Here is a 16373-nt window from a genome sequence, read left to right on the forward strand (position 1 = left end):
AATAATAATAATAATAATAATAATAATAATAATAATAATCAGATAAATAAAAGGCATTACTTTATTAGCACAAGTAGCATGTGATGACATTGAATCCTTAATTAAAACTAATAAAAAAGCAGTAAGGATATTAATTAATAGCATTACATTTGCAATTATTACATAGATTCTCTTACAAGACCTGTGCTATTATCAATTTGATATATTTTTTCAACTACATATATTGCAAAAACAAGTCCAAATTTAAATATACAGTAGCTCTAACTCAGGTGTTAATGGGCATGTAAATGTTTTAAAATGAAAAACAAAAAACCTTGCATCTGAAACTTATTCATCAACCACTGACTCTCAATAAATAACATCAAGAAGATATCTTACAGATCATTTTAATGAACATCCAAAACAGCAAGTTCTTAAAAATATATGCATCTCTCTATGAAATAAGGCAATTACCTTTAATTGTGCATGATCTGCTTCCTGTCAGGCACCGTTAGGGAAGCATGTATGAATGAACTGGACTAAATAGTCTACTCTGAAGCGCGTGGCAGACACTTGTTGATATGCATGTGTACGTGAGGGACTGGAAGTACGTCACAATGAAATACGCAGACTCTTTGTCCTGATTCAATAAGGTTTCCTTTGCAAAGCGCGTTCAGCTGAGGCACACTGGCAACACACCGGGCTGGAAGACCAAACACTCTAAAATATTCTCAACACCATTCACCACCATGTAAAAGTTAGTCGAGTCAAAATATATTCCGTTTATCGATTATTGCATCTCAGCTACTGCCTGCATTGTTAAATAGATAAATATAAATTGAGCACTACCATCTATCCCTGTCACTTTAAAATATGCTTTCACAATACTCCAACGTGCTTTACACCTTTAAAATATATAGCTAGACTAGTTTGTTGTATTCAGTGATGTGACAACAGCCATGATGTGCTGTGTGATCAATTGCATAATATTTTCTTGGTTTGGCAAAAGTTCATGTAGCTTGAACACTGTGCAGTATTTTTGTCCTTGATGCAGCAGAAAGTGCTCAAAGGAACACTGGCTGCTCTTGTCCTGTTAGGAGTCGATATGTTGACGCTGGCATGGTCTTCAAGTGAATCTGCACAGAGGAAGAACAATCAAAATGTAAATTGAGAGAATATGCTATAGTCACTTCACAATAAACTGAGTGGAATATCTATGTAATTGAGAATCAAAGTATTTCATCATTTTTCACCTCTCCGACAGCATTGGTCAGGATCTGGATGATCTTGTCGTGCGGTGTGGCGACGACACTCTGCCCGTTGATTTCAATAATGCGATGACCAACACGAATGCCTCCTCTCTCTGCTATACCGCCCCGCATCAGACTGCAAATCTACATCCAGGAAGACAGAGGGAAGTTTATTTTGTCAAAGAGCTGCAGAAAATACAAAAACAACTGTGAAGGTGAGACAAGCCTGAATCCAAACTGGACTTTATAGTGACACACAGAACATAAGAATATGGACTTACAATGCCGTCCTCCACACTGAAGCCCAGCTGAAACTTGGGATCTGGCCTCCTGATAATCGCCATGGTGACCGGCGGACAGTGGACGATACTGAGTTTCACATGCTTTTGGCTTTTTAAGTCCTGAAATAGAAACAAAATGTAAATTACAAAATTTTCTGAATGCTCATGTCTGACCACAGCTTAATAAAACAACTCTGGTAAACCTAACTGGAAATACTATTTTCATTGCAAACATGATGTAACTGACCAATTACGTGTTTAATGTTAGTCTTTATCCAGGTTATGTGTACTGCATTCGTAACTTAAAAGGTCTGCAAACACTTGTCGTCTCTAGTCTTGGGCAGTCTGTAAAAACTTTTGTTCCTCAAAAATTGCTTTTGATGTTTTCCATCTTGTGAAATCTTGTTTATAAAGTCATGCAATATAATGCAGCAAGATTAAATGCTGTCTCTGAATAACCATTGAACTCACACAGTCTCAAAATGCTGAACATTATACACTTCACAATATTATATTCAGTGCAGGGCTGTTGGCATCATAAAGGTCCATGACAGGTACCTTAACATTATGAAAACTCTTTAAACTCTAGAAATATTAAATATAAGCGCAAACATACTGGTTATACACTACTGGATGACTTCTGATACTGGCCCTTCAAACCCAAATTAATATTTGAATCCACTATCAAATCAATGTTGGTACATGTAAACGCACACTGCATGGAAACACAGTGCCACCTAGTGAATGCTAAGGACTTTGCAATTGCTGTGAAGAAGGCATGTTCACTTGAATGTAGTGTAGAATTCTGATATTCCAGCATAATAATAACAACACTTTTATTATTGTTGATATAAAAATACAATTACTATGACTGTAAGTTTGTACCCTGTGTGCCCCTCTTACCCGGATGATGTTCTGGCAGGTGGCGATGGGCAGACCCACCAGACTGGTGCTGTTGACAGACATGATGCGGTCCCCGATGCTGAGCTCGCCGCTGCGCTCGGCAGGACCTCCGTGAAGGAGGTTGGCCACCACCACTGTGGGCAGGATGGAGCCCCAGCCAGACTCCACCACCGCCAGACCCAAGATCTCTCCAGCAGCCTTGGTGATGGTTACCTGAACCACAGAATCACAGAGATGACAATGTTTTCATGTGGTTAACCAGTGATTCCCCTAAAATTATCTACATTCTACAAGTGTTCAGGGTCATAAGTAAAAAACATTGTAATATATAAATCCAATCTGACTTCAGCAGCTGCCCTACATGAAGAAGAAACGACATTTCCTTGTGTTTTGGGGAGCATTTTTATGCCTTCATTTGAAAGTAGACAAGAGACAGAGAAGGAAAATTAACAAGAAAGCAACAAAGGTCTCTGGCCAGAACTGAACCAAGGACATTTATAATCACCACAGTGTATGGTGTGCATCCTCAGAATAGATTACAGATAAGAAACGAGATTAGGTGACATGAAATGAAGGCGAGAGACAAAAGTTAGGGCAGGAGTAGCATCAATTCCGCATCAGTGATTAATGATTGAAATGATACATTCAACCAATACACCTCATATGACTCTTCTTACATGTGCACTGTACATTTTAATGATATATATTAATGACCACCTTCTACAAGAGATAGCTATATATGAATCATGTTAAGATTACAGAACAACGGTTATTTGTGTTTAACCCCAATCACTCTGCTTACATCTCGGATGTTCTGAGAGTCAGAGAAGTGCGCCAGGTCTCCGTTGTAGAGCTCCTGACTTTCCAGGTAGTCACTGTACTCGCCAGGCCTCAGGTCACTGGCCTTGATGCCGCTGGCCTGAAGAAACTGCTGGTAGGCTACTCCGAATGCCTGACCGATAGCCTGGGCGATGACCTGAGCCTGGATGGAGAGACAGGACGGAGGAAAGAGATTTGACTCAGGTTTCAATTTGTTAAATAAATTTGTTCCTTCACTCTTTTACTCTCCACTGTCACATGAATACATGAAAGCAAATGAGTTCATTTGCAAAACACTAAACAGTGCATCCAAAACATATGTCACACCCTGAGACTAAAGCAACAAAAAATAGAGCCTCTAGTCTGGAAAGGGTTCCTAGTGTCCTATAAAAGGTGATCTATTTTTTACTCCTTCATCTGTTATTTGTCTCATTTAGCCATTCCCCTGCCCAATGTAAATCTCATTTCAAATAAAGCTGTTCATATAAAAAAAAAAAAAGAGTTAAGTTGGGAATACTATAGCAGTAGACACAGTGGCCTCATGGCCTTCAGTATCCCACAGCTAATTCGTTTCTAAAAAGAAACCCTTCCTCCCCCTATTCAGTCTTGCCAACAGTGGGAAACTGGGACGACAGCCAGAGCGTTTTTACATTCAGGAGAACTCACTGGCTGTCTGGGGGAAGTAAACCAGGCCAAGCTGAAGCTGAAACTGTTGTCCAGCCGAAAACAGCACATTTGATCTGAGATGCAGAACTGAGGGGATAAAAAGACACCCCAGTGGACCGAGACAATGTCTTGACTGGTCGGCCTGTTTGTGGGTAATGTGGGAATGGATATGATGAAGTTGGGGCCACAAAGTAGATCATAATGGCAGAGCAGGAAACACTTTTTAAAAAATCTAATAAAATGACTCTTCAATTGACTAACTTACATCGTCAGAGGAGAAGACATGACAGATCATTAAGCACTTCTTCTGAGACCCCGAGGAGGATGAAGAGGAAGAGTTAGCAGCTGGGTCGCCATCCTGTCCTTTACGTTTCCTGCGTGCCATCAGGACCACGATGTCACCAATGTCTGCGATGTACGAGATCATCTGCAGAGCGTGATCCATCATGGCTTCCTGAGAGGAAACGAGACATGAGGGCGTTATATAATTGTATAATATTAGAAACAGAGACAAGACAGGAAGGTCTGGTTTGCACTTGCAGAGACTTGAAACTTGTTTCAGAAATCCAGAACAAAGAACCCTGCTCCACCTTATTGTTTTCTCTTTTTGTGTTAAGCCTTAATTGCCTGGCATGCTACTTGCAAGCCACTTACAAAATTCTCCTTGGTGAGACATTCAAGGACAATTTAATTTCCAAAAAATGACAAAAGGAACTGCACTGATGAAAAAAAACTGCGAGAATGATTATGTGATTTTCTTTTACTGGAAATGTTGCTGTTGAGCGGCCATTATATTTCATTAATCTTTTAATTCTGAGAAGTTTTCTTTAATGCAAGAACAAGGAGAATAATTAAAGAAAGACTTCTGCAAACAAACTCACAAATAACTTCACTAAAATTCAGGCAACTCTCCGTCTGAATACAAGTTGTATTGCAAAAGTCAAGGTCACAGTATGACATTTAAAAAATAAAGTATCAAAACTAAGTGGGTCAAACAGTCAATAATATTATTTGTAATTTAAAACTGAAACCAGTGTTGAAAAATTGAAAAAAAAGAAAGAAAAAAAAAAGAAAAGGTTTTCAAACATCCATATTCCACAATTATGGTGCATTGGCCTGCCACACAAAGTGGGAGCTGACAGTAGATGACCCACTTTGCCTCCCCTGACAATTCAACCACATAGTGGTGGAGAAAATAGACTCTACTATAACTGCAACATTACTGCAGAGCTCTCGTATTAAATCACCATTCAGTTCTATATTAAGGATTCCTGCTGCCAGAGCTCAGCTTGAGGGTGAAACTTGCTGCCTCAAAAAAGAGAAGTTCACTAATGCATGCTTTTATAAAATCCTGAATGAATTACATTTTAGTTATTTAACTCACAGACATGATGAGATGAGGGAGCAGGCAGAACACCAAGTTGGGAAAAACAATGTGTGTCCATTGTTTATTTTGGGCAGCTGCAGATATCTAAGCAGGGCTTGGTTCTGACATATCTTGGCATATTAATTCTATAACTCCTCCAATTGCACGTTGTTGACTAAGGCATCCCAGTGAAAATACCCACACATATTCCTGAATGAACTAAAATATGGCTATGAATTTTATTTGACGCTAAAAGATTTTAATTCAAAATCTGTACATAGCTGTAACCTACCTGTTCACACTATTATAATCATGTTATCTGGATAACTGAGATCCATTCCACAACCTGAAAGCCACTGTGACTCCTTTCCAAGTGTTAGTAGAGACTAATACTGAAAACGTTTTCTAGCTGAGAGCAAAACTTCAGGTCCTTACAATGAAGACAATAATGTGGTCCAAAAAATCCCCCCAAATTTAGAAAAAGAAATTCAAAGCTATGAGGTAAATTTCATTCATACGACTTTGTCTGAGCATTTAGAAAAACACACCTGTGTGTCAGCAGTGAGAACTTTGATTCGCTGCGTGGAGATGAACAGATCCACCTCTGTCATTGGCTGCGACTCTCCCTCTGGAGCCTGAAACAAACACAGTCTCACTGATATCCTGATGACAATATTAAAATAAATCCAGCTAATGCAATGATAGAAAAAAAATTTATATGTCAAAAATCCTTCACTAGAACAAACCTTGGTTCCTATAGCTTAAGGCAAAGTAGATTTAAAACTTTTTAAGATCTATGTAATGCCACTAGGAATGAAATTTAAGACCAATAAGCAATAAAAAAAAAAAGTTAAGAGAAAAATAAAAAAAACATTAACAGACATCACAGCTGGCGTCTGCCGAGGAGGTTTTTTTTGCCGTTGTTGGTTCAGCTAGTCTGATCTATGTGTCCAAGGTAACCCTGATCCAGCAACATGGCACTGCTGTGTTTCCGTGTCCACTGTGAGCATCTCTTAGTTGAGTTCACCTTGATGCGGTCCACAGCCTCCTGAGCCTGCGTCATACGGGCGTTTGTAGATGGGTTCTTCTCTGATTTGATCTGAGTGGAGCCCAGATACTTTGCACCAAATATCACTCCATCCAACAGGTCTTCAGGGTCACACGGACCAGGCACTGAAAGAGAAAAACACATCAGCATACACAAAGACATGGCCTCATTTCTTTTAAATGACATGTGAAACAAAAAAAAAAAAATCCAGCTAATCTTTATAAAACCAAAGAAGAGAGCTGGAGTGTCTCACCATCTTTATATGTAGGATGATCACTCTGCAACAACAGCAGAACAGAAATTAATGAACTGTCAAGACTGAGGTGCATGGTGCATGAATCCATGACCCAGCCCCTAAATCTTAATCCTAACCACTCAACAACTCACAAAACGCAACAACCTTTAAAGGGAGTTTGGTACTGGGTCACAGAATCTCATCAGTTTCAGTCAAAACAGAAATTACAGCCGACAATTAAATGTCATCATTGATGAAACCTCCACAAATGCAATAATTCTACTTTGATTTAAATTTTTGTGGCGCTCCTTTAAGCTGAAATCACACAGACAAATAAGCATACATCACAACAAGTAGTTTGAAACGTCTGTAAGTTACATGAGGAATTGGGAAAATTAATAATTCAGTCTTAACATAACTAACTTGGAATTTATTTATACTTCTTAAGGTGGATATAATAATAGTACCTCAACTTGCTCGCTGTCCGCAGCAGCCTCCTCTACCTCCGGAGGCTCCTCGCCCATCTTCATCCACACTGGCTCAGGATACTCATCATCAGGCAGCGAGGCGAGGGAGTCCTCTCTGTGCCTCTGCTGTTGACCATTCCCATAATGCCCCCAGAACCTTTGAGCGTCCTCCTGGCTGTAGGAAACAGACACTACAGCGTCCATGTCCCCTCTGCGGGGCAGACAGGGGGGACTCGGTGCTGTGATCTCTGTGAACTGCAGCAGCCCCAGCAGGTCTCTCTGGTGGCTTTCAGAGAACAGCAGCCCCGTGGTTTCAGTGCTGTCGTCTGCTATTAGAGAGGGAGCACACGCTTCCAGCTCAGACAGGCTGGGGTACTGATGCTGGGCGAGGTGAGGTGGTGTCTGGCGGTTGGGATGAGGCTCTTCCCCCATGAGCTGCAGCTGGCTGAGCAGTGTGTGGATGCGGCTGTGGTCTTCATCACCTGCTCTCCTGTTGGCAGCCTCCTCCTCATCGACCCTATTCTCCACATCACTTAAGGTAACCTCCTCCTGCTCCTGGTATTCCCCAACATCCTTCAAGTCCTCACCCCTCACCTTTTCCTCGTCCTCAACTACTTCATCCTCTCCTTCCAATTCCACTTCAATATTGTGGACTGGCTCTGCAATTCTTCCTACAAGCTCCTGCTGGTTCATGTCAAGTGGAGCCACAGTGTCACTCACGCTTGGACTGCTCTTGTCCAGACTGTCAATGGAGACAGGGAAGCTGGGGTCATCCAGATCATCCGCTGAGCCCACCTCACTGGAAGAGTCTGACCTCCAGTCTAATGGAGGAGGCTCGATCAGGTTGAAGGAGTCCACATCCTCCACCTCTGAACCTGGCGGAGCTGCCACAGTCTGTCTGCTAACCTCAGAGGCTCCATCAACAGGAACAGTTGCAGGGCACAAGGAGTCAGACTGATCAGCGGGGCAGACGTCTGAGTTCATTTTGAAAGAAAGCCTGTCAGAGGAAAAGTTTGATTTAAGAGGTCATCTGGAAATGGGTTCACTTAGTCTCCAACTACTGTCATAAAACATAAAAAAAAACTAATTGTTGTGAACCAAACTGCAATTGCAATTGTCTCACTAATGCCCTTAGTGCTAGTAGATGCCATGAGTTAAGCCAGCACTATCTTAATTACAATCATGTAACACCATGACCATCAAGATAGAGAAAGCAGTCTAGAGCTCAAAGTACAAGGACAGCGTGTACAATATGTGTAACCATCAAATAGACCCTTTGTTAACACACAACTTCAGACCCCTTTTATCTATGAAAGATTTCAATGCAGGTAATTCAGTTGCCAGTACATATATATTAATACACTGTAAAATAAACTACCTGGAGGAAAAGGTGACGTATGTTCCCTGTGCATGAGATAGAGCGAATCAAACCTCATTCAAAAATCTGCAATTTTACAATGTACTCTGAATTTGCAAATATAAAATTCTCTTCCAAAAACATTAAAACGTAACTTTCTCAATCGGGCAGGTTTTCTGGTAAATTCGGCATATATATGTGATCCACATTTAATTATACAAACCATACAGGCTCACAAGTATGCAGTCATGTTGTTTCAGAGACGAAAAATCCCGAGAGCCCAAAATAACAGACGCATAGTACAAATAAGATCACTGCTTATAACAATGAAGTGGATGTTGCTTTAGCAGTTTAAAGAGTTGCCTGTTATTCCGAAAAACTGTCATATATCGACCTTTATCACGTGCTTGGAAATAACAGCAAAACATAAAATAGAGGAAATGTTAATGGGAACTGGAATTTGCTCATAGCTGTAAGGCAGAACATAGTAGGGCAAAGTAATGAGGGCTGGCTGTTAAGAAAACTAACGGTATCTGTGAACTAATAAAACAGCAGGAACTTGAATAACGTTTCAATTTTAATATGAGTCAGATAACATTAAGTTTCAGCTCAGTTTTGCTTTCTAAAGTTAGCCATCAGTAGCTCAATGCTAACTAGATAGCTAATTACAAACCGCAGCATCCCAACAGGGGCTAACTCGCAAGATATGTTATTTGTGTGGTAAAATAATGTGGTTTAAAAGGTGAATAAATCAGCTCTCACCTGATATTTGAGGTCTTTCTCGGTTCCTTTGTGCCCACACACACACAGAGACTCCTCTGGGAGCCACGACAGATGAGTTGACGTGGTTTGAGATTTGAGTCTTTTCCAAAACTTTGGCTTTGTTTTATTCGTCATACTAACAACGACAGCCTCGGTGAATGTAGCAGGCTCACATGAGTCAAGAGTGAAAAGCAGTCACGATAAAAAATACAGTTTTCTTGTCATTGTTGCTGCTGCTGTCGAGTCGACAGCGTTTACTTTATTCAGACTCTGTTGCTAAGCTGCGTTCACGTACGGTTGTAGCTTCCGATTTCTCATCAGTATCTTGGTTTCTACTTTCTCTTCTGTGCACCTAAACGCATGACTTAACAGCAAACTTTATTTACAGATCTTTATCATATACCGAGTTACTAAAAAAATCGAAAATACAAACATGGAGCATGTTTATTTATTTTAATACAAATGCAACCACTCAATGTATAATTTGCTCTACCCGTTTTCTCAATCCGGATCTGTCCGTCAGCACTTGAAGGCAACGGTTGCACACGTCATGTTGAGCCTTTCAGACCTGCTCAATCAAACACCCACAAAACGATCCAACAGAGCATAGACAACTCAATTTATTTAAAAAATTAGTTTACATAATTGAAATAACATTTGACTCCAGGCAGCTTCCGTCTCGTTTCACCAGTGACAGACTGTTTCCATATAAAACCTTATTAGTGTAACTGTGGGCTGTTTTCTACTGATTCTCAAACACAAATAAGCTCATTTCAACGCCAGAGGAGCTTATTCATAACTACAGTTACTGTGCCGTAGCTTGAGGATATTACAACATTTAAGTTGGTCCTTTTAAAGATGATGTGACAGAAATCTAATTCTTACTTAAGTGATCCAACTAACCCACTTGTAAAAATCACAAAAAAAGTGAAATGACTAATCCACTATTTATGAATCTGCACTGTAGAAAAAAGAATGTACGATTGAACATTAGGTGTATGGAGTGTGTATGCACATAAGGCAACAATTTACCACTCTTCCCACAATCTCATTGTATCCACACAGCTTTAATTTCTAAACGCAACCACTGCTGTCCCTGTAGAGTAAGTAGGAGGTACTTAATGTGCTTAATAAGTTGATTTATCCAGGAGCTGCCCCCAGTTAACTACAATGTCATTAGGACTTAGTTGTGATGCTGACCAAATACTGCTTTCTGAAGAAACCCTACACCATGCTAAAATGCTATGTAAATACTTTCATCTGCATGTAGCAACACAAGTTGAAAATAAATTCAATTTGTGTGATTGTGTTGCTACTGAGAAAGACGAGTTCAGTAAAGGTACATTTGATTGATTAATCTCATCATCAAGTCTCTCCGCAAACTGTTCGATGATGGACTGAACTGAAGATCAAGAGGCTTCCAGTCACATCTGATGAAGCACTTGGATGATTAGCTACAACTCTACTAGTATTAGGTCAAGATGATTTTATCTTTTTCAGACATTTTCAGTTCAAAATACACATTAAACTCCACCGACAGTCCGACTGAAGTCTGATCACAGTAAATTTCTGCCGCTCATCCTTTCATTCAGCATTTTCTACCAGTTCACATCGTTCATTCACCTAAGCTACTCCTCACTGTGAGGTGAAGACTATGTGCTGTTTGTCTCATCACTATCTCCGGCATTCATCTGAATCAAACCAATCAGAGATGAGATGGTGCCCATCAGCCCCACCAGCCAGTCAGGGAATCGTCCTGCCCACAGGAAGCCGGGCGGCATCCAGTGAATGGCGTTACTGAGGTCAGCCATGCTGCTGAGGATGGAGAGGGCCTCCCCTCGCATCTGTCTGCGGAGCTGAGAGTGACTGCAGGAGAAAAACACAGCTGTTCATCAGAACATTTTCTCTTCCTCTAGACTGATGGCAAAGAGAGTAAACACTTGAAAGGAAACTGTAGATACAACACCTGTTGCCTTCTCCATCCCTTTCACATTTCCTCAGCTTCTTCTTCAGTAGCAGCAGAACACGGAGCGATCTGAGGAGCAAAAGATTCACATCACACTTCAGCTCAGACTGACTGTGCTTCATGGCCATTTGCTCCAAATTCAGCAAGTAAAGCAGGTGACTAAGTCAAGGCTCAATCTTACAAATTATTCTGTTAACATGATCAGCATTTTGCAAGTCAAGATCCAGTGTACATGATTTATCAGCACCTAGCAGTGAGGTTGCAGAACAAAAACTTCTCCTATGTGACAAGCGTGTAAATGCTTGGATGAACGCAAATGTCCCTATGTAGAGCCAGTGTATGGATTGTCCCTTCTGGGCTACTGTAGAACAACATGGTGGACTTTTTCCAGCCTTATCCTTATATTCAGTGCAGTAATTAAGTATTAATTTGAATCAGCATGTAAGTGACACTTGTCTTTCTGGCATTTTAATTTTAAATCAGTGTTTTCCGTCAGATTTGATTTAACGTGTGTGTACAGACGACCTCAGACCTGAGTATTCCCAGCAGCAGTGAAGTCCCCCACAGCACCGTGCTGAACAGCCACCACTTGTCAGACTTGACTTTGATGAGCTCGGCGTCAGCGGCCCAGGCGATGTGTTCACAGGGGTAGTACAGCTGGTCGGCCATGTTGGTCAGCACCGAGATCCAGCGCACAGCTGCGTCCTCCTCCTTTGGGAGACATGATGCCATGTGCATTAATGCTGCATATTACAGGGTGAAACTGTGTGTTTATGTTTCACATCATCGTTTGCAAGATCAGTATTGTTTTCACAGAAAAGGTAACTAATGATGTGTTTTTTAAAAAAAATTGTCCATGTTGTACTCATAAATTAACATCTACTCAGTACTGATAGGTAAAATGTGAGCATCGTGCCATTTTAACAAAGAAAATAATCAACAGTGTATCCTGAGTCTTAGCAAACACAACCACTGTCAAAGCTTCATGGGAACAAAATAGTCAGTGTTTTATTTTGAAACAGTTATGGCTGTTTGTTTTCTGTATAGTTTTTATTGTTGTTATAATTTGTGTGTTTGACTGCTGTGTACTTTCTATGGTTTGCACTGCATAGCACCTTGTAACTTGTAACTGAAAAGTGTTTTATAAATAAAGTTCCCTTACTTGCTTACCTACTATCCAGTACAATAGCAGATGCCCATTTTGTGCGGAACACGAACAGAGAACCCTTTTATATTCTTTAAAATTTCCAAAAAGACAATTAAATTAACCATCTAGTGTAATAGAAGCTAATCAATCCCTCCCTGGCTAAATAATAAAGAATGAAAATAGGATGGAGCAGAGTGTTGTTGTGTTGCTCACCCCGCCTCCAAACCCGTAGCTGTGGGAGTAAGCCAGCATGGACAGATCATCAAACAGCCTCAGCACTGTCCTGCAGTGACTGAGCTGAGCAGAAAACAGCAGCAGACGTTGCCCGAGCCGCTGGGATGACATGTCTGTTTCTGCCTTCCGGGAGAGAACTCCTCCGACCAGCTGTGAGCCATAACAGCACGTACGGATCTGAAGGGACAAACAGAGGAGGAAAACTCTGGGTAATGTCAGAATCACTTTTTAATGACAAGAGTGTTTAAATAAGAAGCTTTATTGCCAAGGATGTTGTGACAGCTGATCTCTTCTTTATATATTTTGTAAGACAATTTTCACTTATTTTCAGGCTTTGATTTAAAAAGAACAACTGTCTAATACTCCACCCTTTATGAATGGTTTATATGTTATATGACTAATGGCTTTAATAAAGTTAATAGATCATTTACTAATCCTTTATAGATCAGATATAAGCCACTAATGAGAACAGTTTAAGCTGTTGGGCTTTGAGAAAAGGCTTTGCCAACAAGAACCCCCAGGAACAGCTGTGGAGCATCTGGACCATAAAGCACTTATCAACAACCATGTACAATGGGTGCAATGTTATTTTAATTTGAGTAATGATTAATCTGCTGATCATTTTCTCAGCCACTTGTTTGGTCAATAATATGTCAGAAAATATGGAAAATAGGGCTGCAACTAACGATTATTTTCACTGTAGACTAATCTGTCGATTATTTCATTTTAACACATTTTTCGATAAAGTGATTAGTCGACTAATCGAAGTTGACTAATCACTTCATCAAAAAATGTGTTAAAATGTTGAAAAATGTCGGCCCGTCTCTCCCAAACCCAAAACTATGTCATGTAATGTCTTGTTTTGTACTCACGCCGAAGGGTTTTAACCCACTGTCATGGAAGAGTGTGTAAAGCTGCCAATATCTGAATGTAAGAAGCTGCAATAAGAGAATTTTGAGGGTATTTTTTATAGTACTTTTCTATGAGAAATGACTCAAACCGATTAGTCGACTACTAAAATAGTCATCGATTATTTTAATAGTCAATTAGTCACTGATAAGTCGACTATTCGTTGCAGCCCTAATGGAAAATGGCCACAACTTTCCAGACTCTAGGATTAATGAAAAGCTGAAACCAGAGAATGAAAAATGACCCAAATGACTGATTAATTAATGATTATTAGAGCAAATGCAGATTAATATCCTCCTGAATGCCTAGTGATTAACAGACTATTAAGGGTATTAACGTAGTATTTCAACATTTCTGATAGGGATGCACGATATTGGATTTTTTGCAGATAACCGACACGCCGATATCTAACAACTCATTTGACTGATAACTGATACTGATATATCTAATATCCAATATATGCCAATATTATCTTGGAAATATATCTTGTTATAAATCATATCAAATTTATTATTGATTGTATAACATTATATCCATGTATTCTACATTATAATATTGTACAATACTATGTAACATACCATTTCACCTTATACTACGTCTCAAATCCCGAGCTATATTATGTCAATATGTTGTACTGTTTTATTACATTTTACACTGTTTTATTATAGTTCTATTTTTGTATGGACAAACACTAAGTATCATTACCTAATCATATCATATATTAGTCTTGTGTACCCTGTTGACATAGACTTGTTGACTCTGCTGCTGTTAATCACACATCTGTCAATTTTGCTCGTTTCAGTTTTTCCCTCAGTCGTTATTGTTTTTTAACCACATAGCCTATTATTATTTCTTTTTTTTTTTTTTTACTTTATCTATTCATTTGATTTCTGTAATTGTGCTACTGCAACAATCGAATTTCTCTCTATTAAGGCTTATTTTATCTTAACATATGTCACACAGCAAAATGACACACAAAAGAGTAGGCTGCAAAAAGCACTCCTAATGTGCAGGCTACTGTGGTTAGATTCTGCTTTCGTTTCAAACACCCTGAGGTTGAATGGATGGAATATAAAACGAGACTAATATAAAACCAGTGAACTATCACCTACTGGAGAGGATACCGGTGATGTGTTCACGTGCACCCCTCATCAGTTCAATATTAAACAACATGAGTTACTTACAACTTTATCTCTTCCTCTGTAAGACTCCAGCAGTCTGACCAGAGACTCCACAGACGGCTGCATGTCTGTCTGTCTCTCTGTCTGTCTGTCTGTCTGTCTGCACGCTGCTCAAACACTCTCACAAAGACACTACACGATAAATAAACACTTAAATATGAAGCTCCTGCACAACATCTCCTTTGCAGTTATCAGCTGGACTTTGAAACAGGAAGTGTACAGATAGACTCAACTAGTCGATCACCGATTCAAACATCCTCTCACGACGGTGTGTTGCTGCCCTCCTCTGTTCGGGCAACTGAGTTTCTGCTTCAACAATCATAGCCTATGTATCAATTTCATTGAATACAGTAAAAATATTATAGAACATAATGTTTTCTGCAGCTTTACATTAAAGTTTTAGTTTACGAATTAATATTAAGTACAAATAAAATCTGTTTCCTCAGGCTGTGAAAGATCTTTATATATTCTTCGATTGCTTTGCTGTGGTGTTTTTCTCCCAGAAGGTTAGGTAGCCTATAATACAGAGGTGGAAGATGTATTTAGATCTTTTATTTAAATAAAAATAGAAATACCACACTGTAAAAACATTCTGTTATAAGTAAAAGTCCTGCATTAAAAAAAAAATAAGAAAAAGCACTAAACAAATAGTATCAAACTATACTTAACTATCATAAGTAAAATTAAAATAAATGAAAAATAAATAAATAAATAAATAAATAAATAAATAAAATGAACAAGAGTAGAACACTCTGACATTAGAAACAGCACTGGTATGGTTTAGGGGTGGGGAAAAAATCAGTAAATAATGGGGAGAAAATAACAGTGGGGGGAAAAAATGAATGAGACTTAGATTACAGTACACTGCACAAGTTGTGTGGGAGTTAGTAAACAGATGTTTTGATGTAGTTTTGCTAGTGTTAAATGTGGCCCCATATGACTTCAATTAATCAAGAATGTTCACCTTTTTCATTCAACATGGAGACATGCAAGTTAAACTAAGTTTTTTTCCCAAATCTACTGTAACATGGGATGAGTAATTGACATACAAATCATATGGGGGTGAAGTTTTCCTTTAACAACATGCACAGTAGGCCTTCCTTTAATATTATATTTCATAAAAGTGAATTTAATCATATTAATGTAAATGTAGTGGGTAATCAACTTGATGTCGATGACAAGGGACATTATAAAAAACAAATAAATAACATTTCTGAGAAACAAATCTTTGTGATGTGATACTTGTTATTATTAATGTTATTATGTTTTTAAAAAAAAATACTGCTAAAAAAAATTATAGTAACACTGAGCCCACTGAGGGTTGGATTCAATATCACACCAAAAATCAAAGTAAAAAATTTAAATCAAAGGCTGATCCCACTCAGAATTTCATCACAGCAACTCATAATATGACCCAGTAACATGTATGGCCCCCATGTGCCTATTTGCACTACCAGTAACTTCTGGGCATGCTCCTGATGCGTCAACGGATTGTGTTGTGGGGGATCTCCTCCCAGACCTGGATTAGGGCATCAGTGAGCTCCTGAACAGTCTGTGGTGGTCCTGGTGGCGTCAGATGCACCAAAACATAACGTCTCATAGGTGCTCAGCTGGATTTAGGTCAGGAGAACGAGAGAGCCAGTCAGTGGCATCATTGCCTTCGTCATCCAGGAACTGCCCACACACTCGACCACATGAGGCCGGGCATTGTCCTGTACCAGGAGGAACCCAGGGCCCGCTGCACCAGGAAGAACCCAGGGCCCACTGCACCAGGAGGAACCCAGGGCCCACTGTGCCAGCATA

The 16373-nt window shown here is 39.5% G+C and overlaps 2 protein-coding genes across 2 annotated transcripts; both read right to left on the reverse strand.

The window, feature by feature from the left end:
* Positions 1 to 43: 43 nt before the first annotated feature.
* On the reverse strand, positions 44 to 9416 carry si:ch73-40i7.5 (amyloid-beta A4 precursor protein-binding family A member 3). Its single transcript, XM_049588329.1, has 11 exons — positions 9134 to 9416; positions 7015 to 8011; positions 6566 to 6590; positions 6292 to 6437; positions 5813 to 5899; positions 4164 to 4352; positions 3216 to 3395; positions 2414 to 2626; positions 1511 to 1630; positions 1233 to 1373; positions 44 to 1115 (listed from the first exon to the last, which is right to left on the reverse strand). Exons 2-11 carry the CDS (start codon positions 7996 to 7998, stop codon positions 1044 to 1046), a joined length of 2157 nt encoding a protein of 718 aa, XP_049444286.1. The 5' UTR covers positions 7999 to 8011; positions 9134 to 9416; the 3' UTR covers positions 44 to 1043.
* Positions 9417 to 9628: 212 nt separating this feature from the next.
* pex11g (peroxisomal biogenesis factor 11 gamma) lies at positions 9629 to 14773 on the reverse strand. Its single transcript, XM_049588330.1, has 5 exons — positions 14574 to 14773; positions 12460 to 12657; positions 11632 to 11810; positions 11100 to 11168; positions 9629 to 10999 (listed from the first exon to the last, which is right to left on the reverse strand). Exons 1-5 carry the CDS (start codon positions 14634 to 14636, stop codon positions 10786 to 10788), a joined length of 723 nt encoding a protein of 240 aa, XP_049444287.1. The 5' UTR covers positions 14637 to 14773; the 3' UTR covers positions 9629 to 10785.
* Positions 14774 to 16373: the final 1600 nt, after the last annotated feature.

This window comes from Epinephelus fuscoguttatus, linkage group LG10 (genome assembly GCF_011397635.1).
Source record: "Epinephelus fuscoguttatus linkage group LG10, E.fuscoguttatus.final_Chr_v1".
Taxonomy (NCBI): Eukaryota; Metazoa; Chordata; class Actinopteri; order Perciformes; family Serranidae; genus Epinephelus; species Epinephelus fuscoguttatus.

Bases quoted from the DNA above. Each gene is read 5' to 3' on its own strand.
- si:ch73-40i7.5 (XM_049588329.1), bottom strand. From the start codon at position 7,998: ATGAACTCAGACGTCTGCCCCGCTGATCAGTCTGACTCCTTGTGCCCT. The intron at 5,900-6,291 runs GTGAACTCAACT...TGTTTGTTTCAG, and splicing joins AGGCTGTGGACCGCATCAAG to GCTCCAGAGGGAGAGTCGCA. The intron at 4,353-5,812 runs GTGTGTTTTTCT...GTTTCCTCTCAG, and splicing joins TTCTCACTGCTGACACACAG to GAAGCCATGATGGATCACGC.
- pex11g (XM_049588330.1), bottom strand. From the start codon at position 14,636: ATGCAGCCGTCTGTGGAGTCTCTGGTCAGACTGCTGGAGTCTTACAGA. The intron at 11,169-11,631 runs GTCTGAGGTCGT...TTTGCTCCTCAG, and splicing joins CTGCTGCTGGGAATACTCAG to ATCGCTCCGTGTTCTGCTGC. The intron at 11,000-11,099 runs GTGTTGTATCTA...TTTCTCCTGCAG, and splicing joins AGGGATGGAGAAGGCAACAG to TCACTCTCAGCTCCGCAGAC.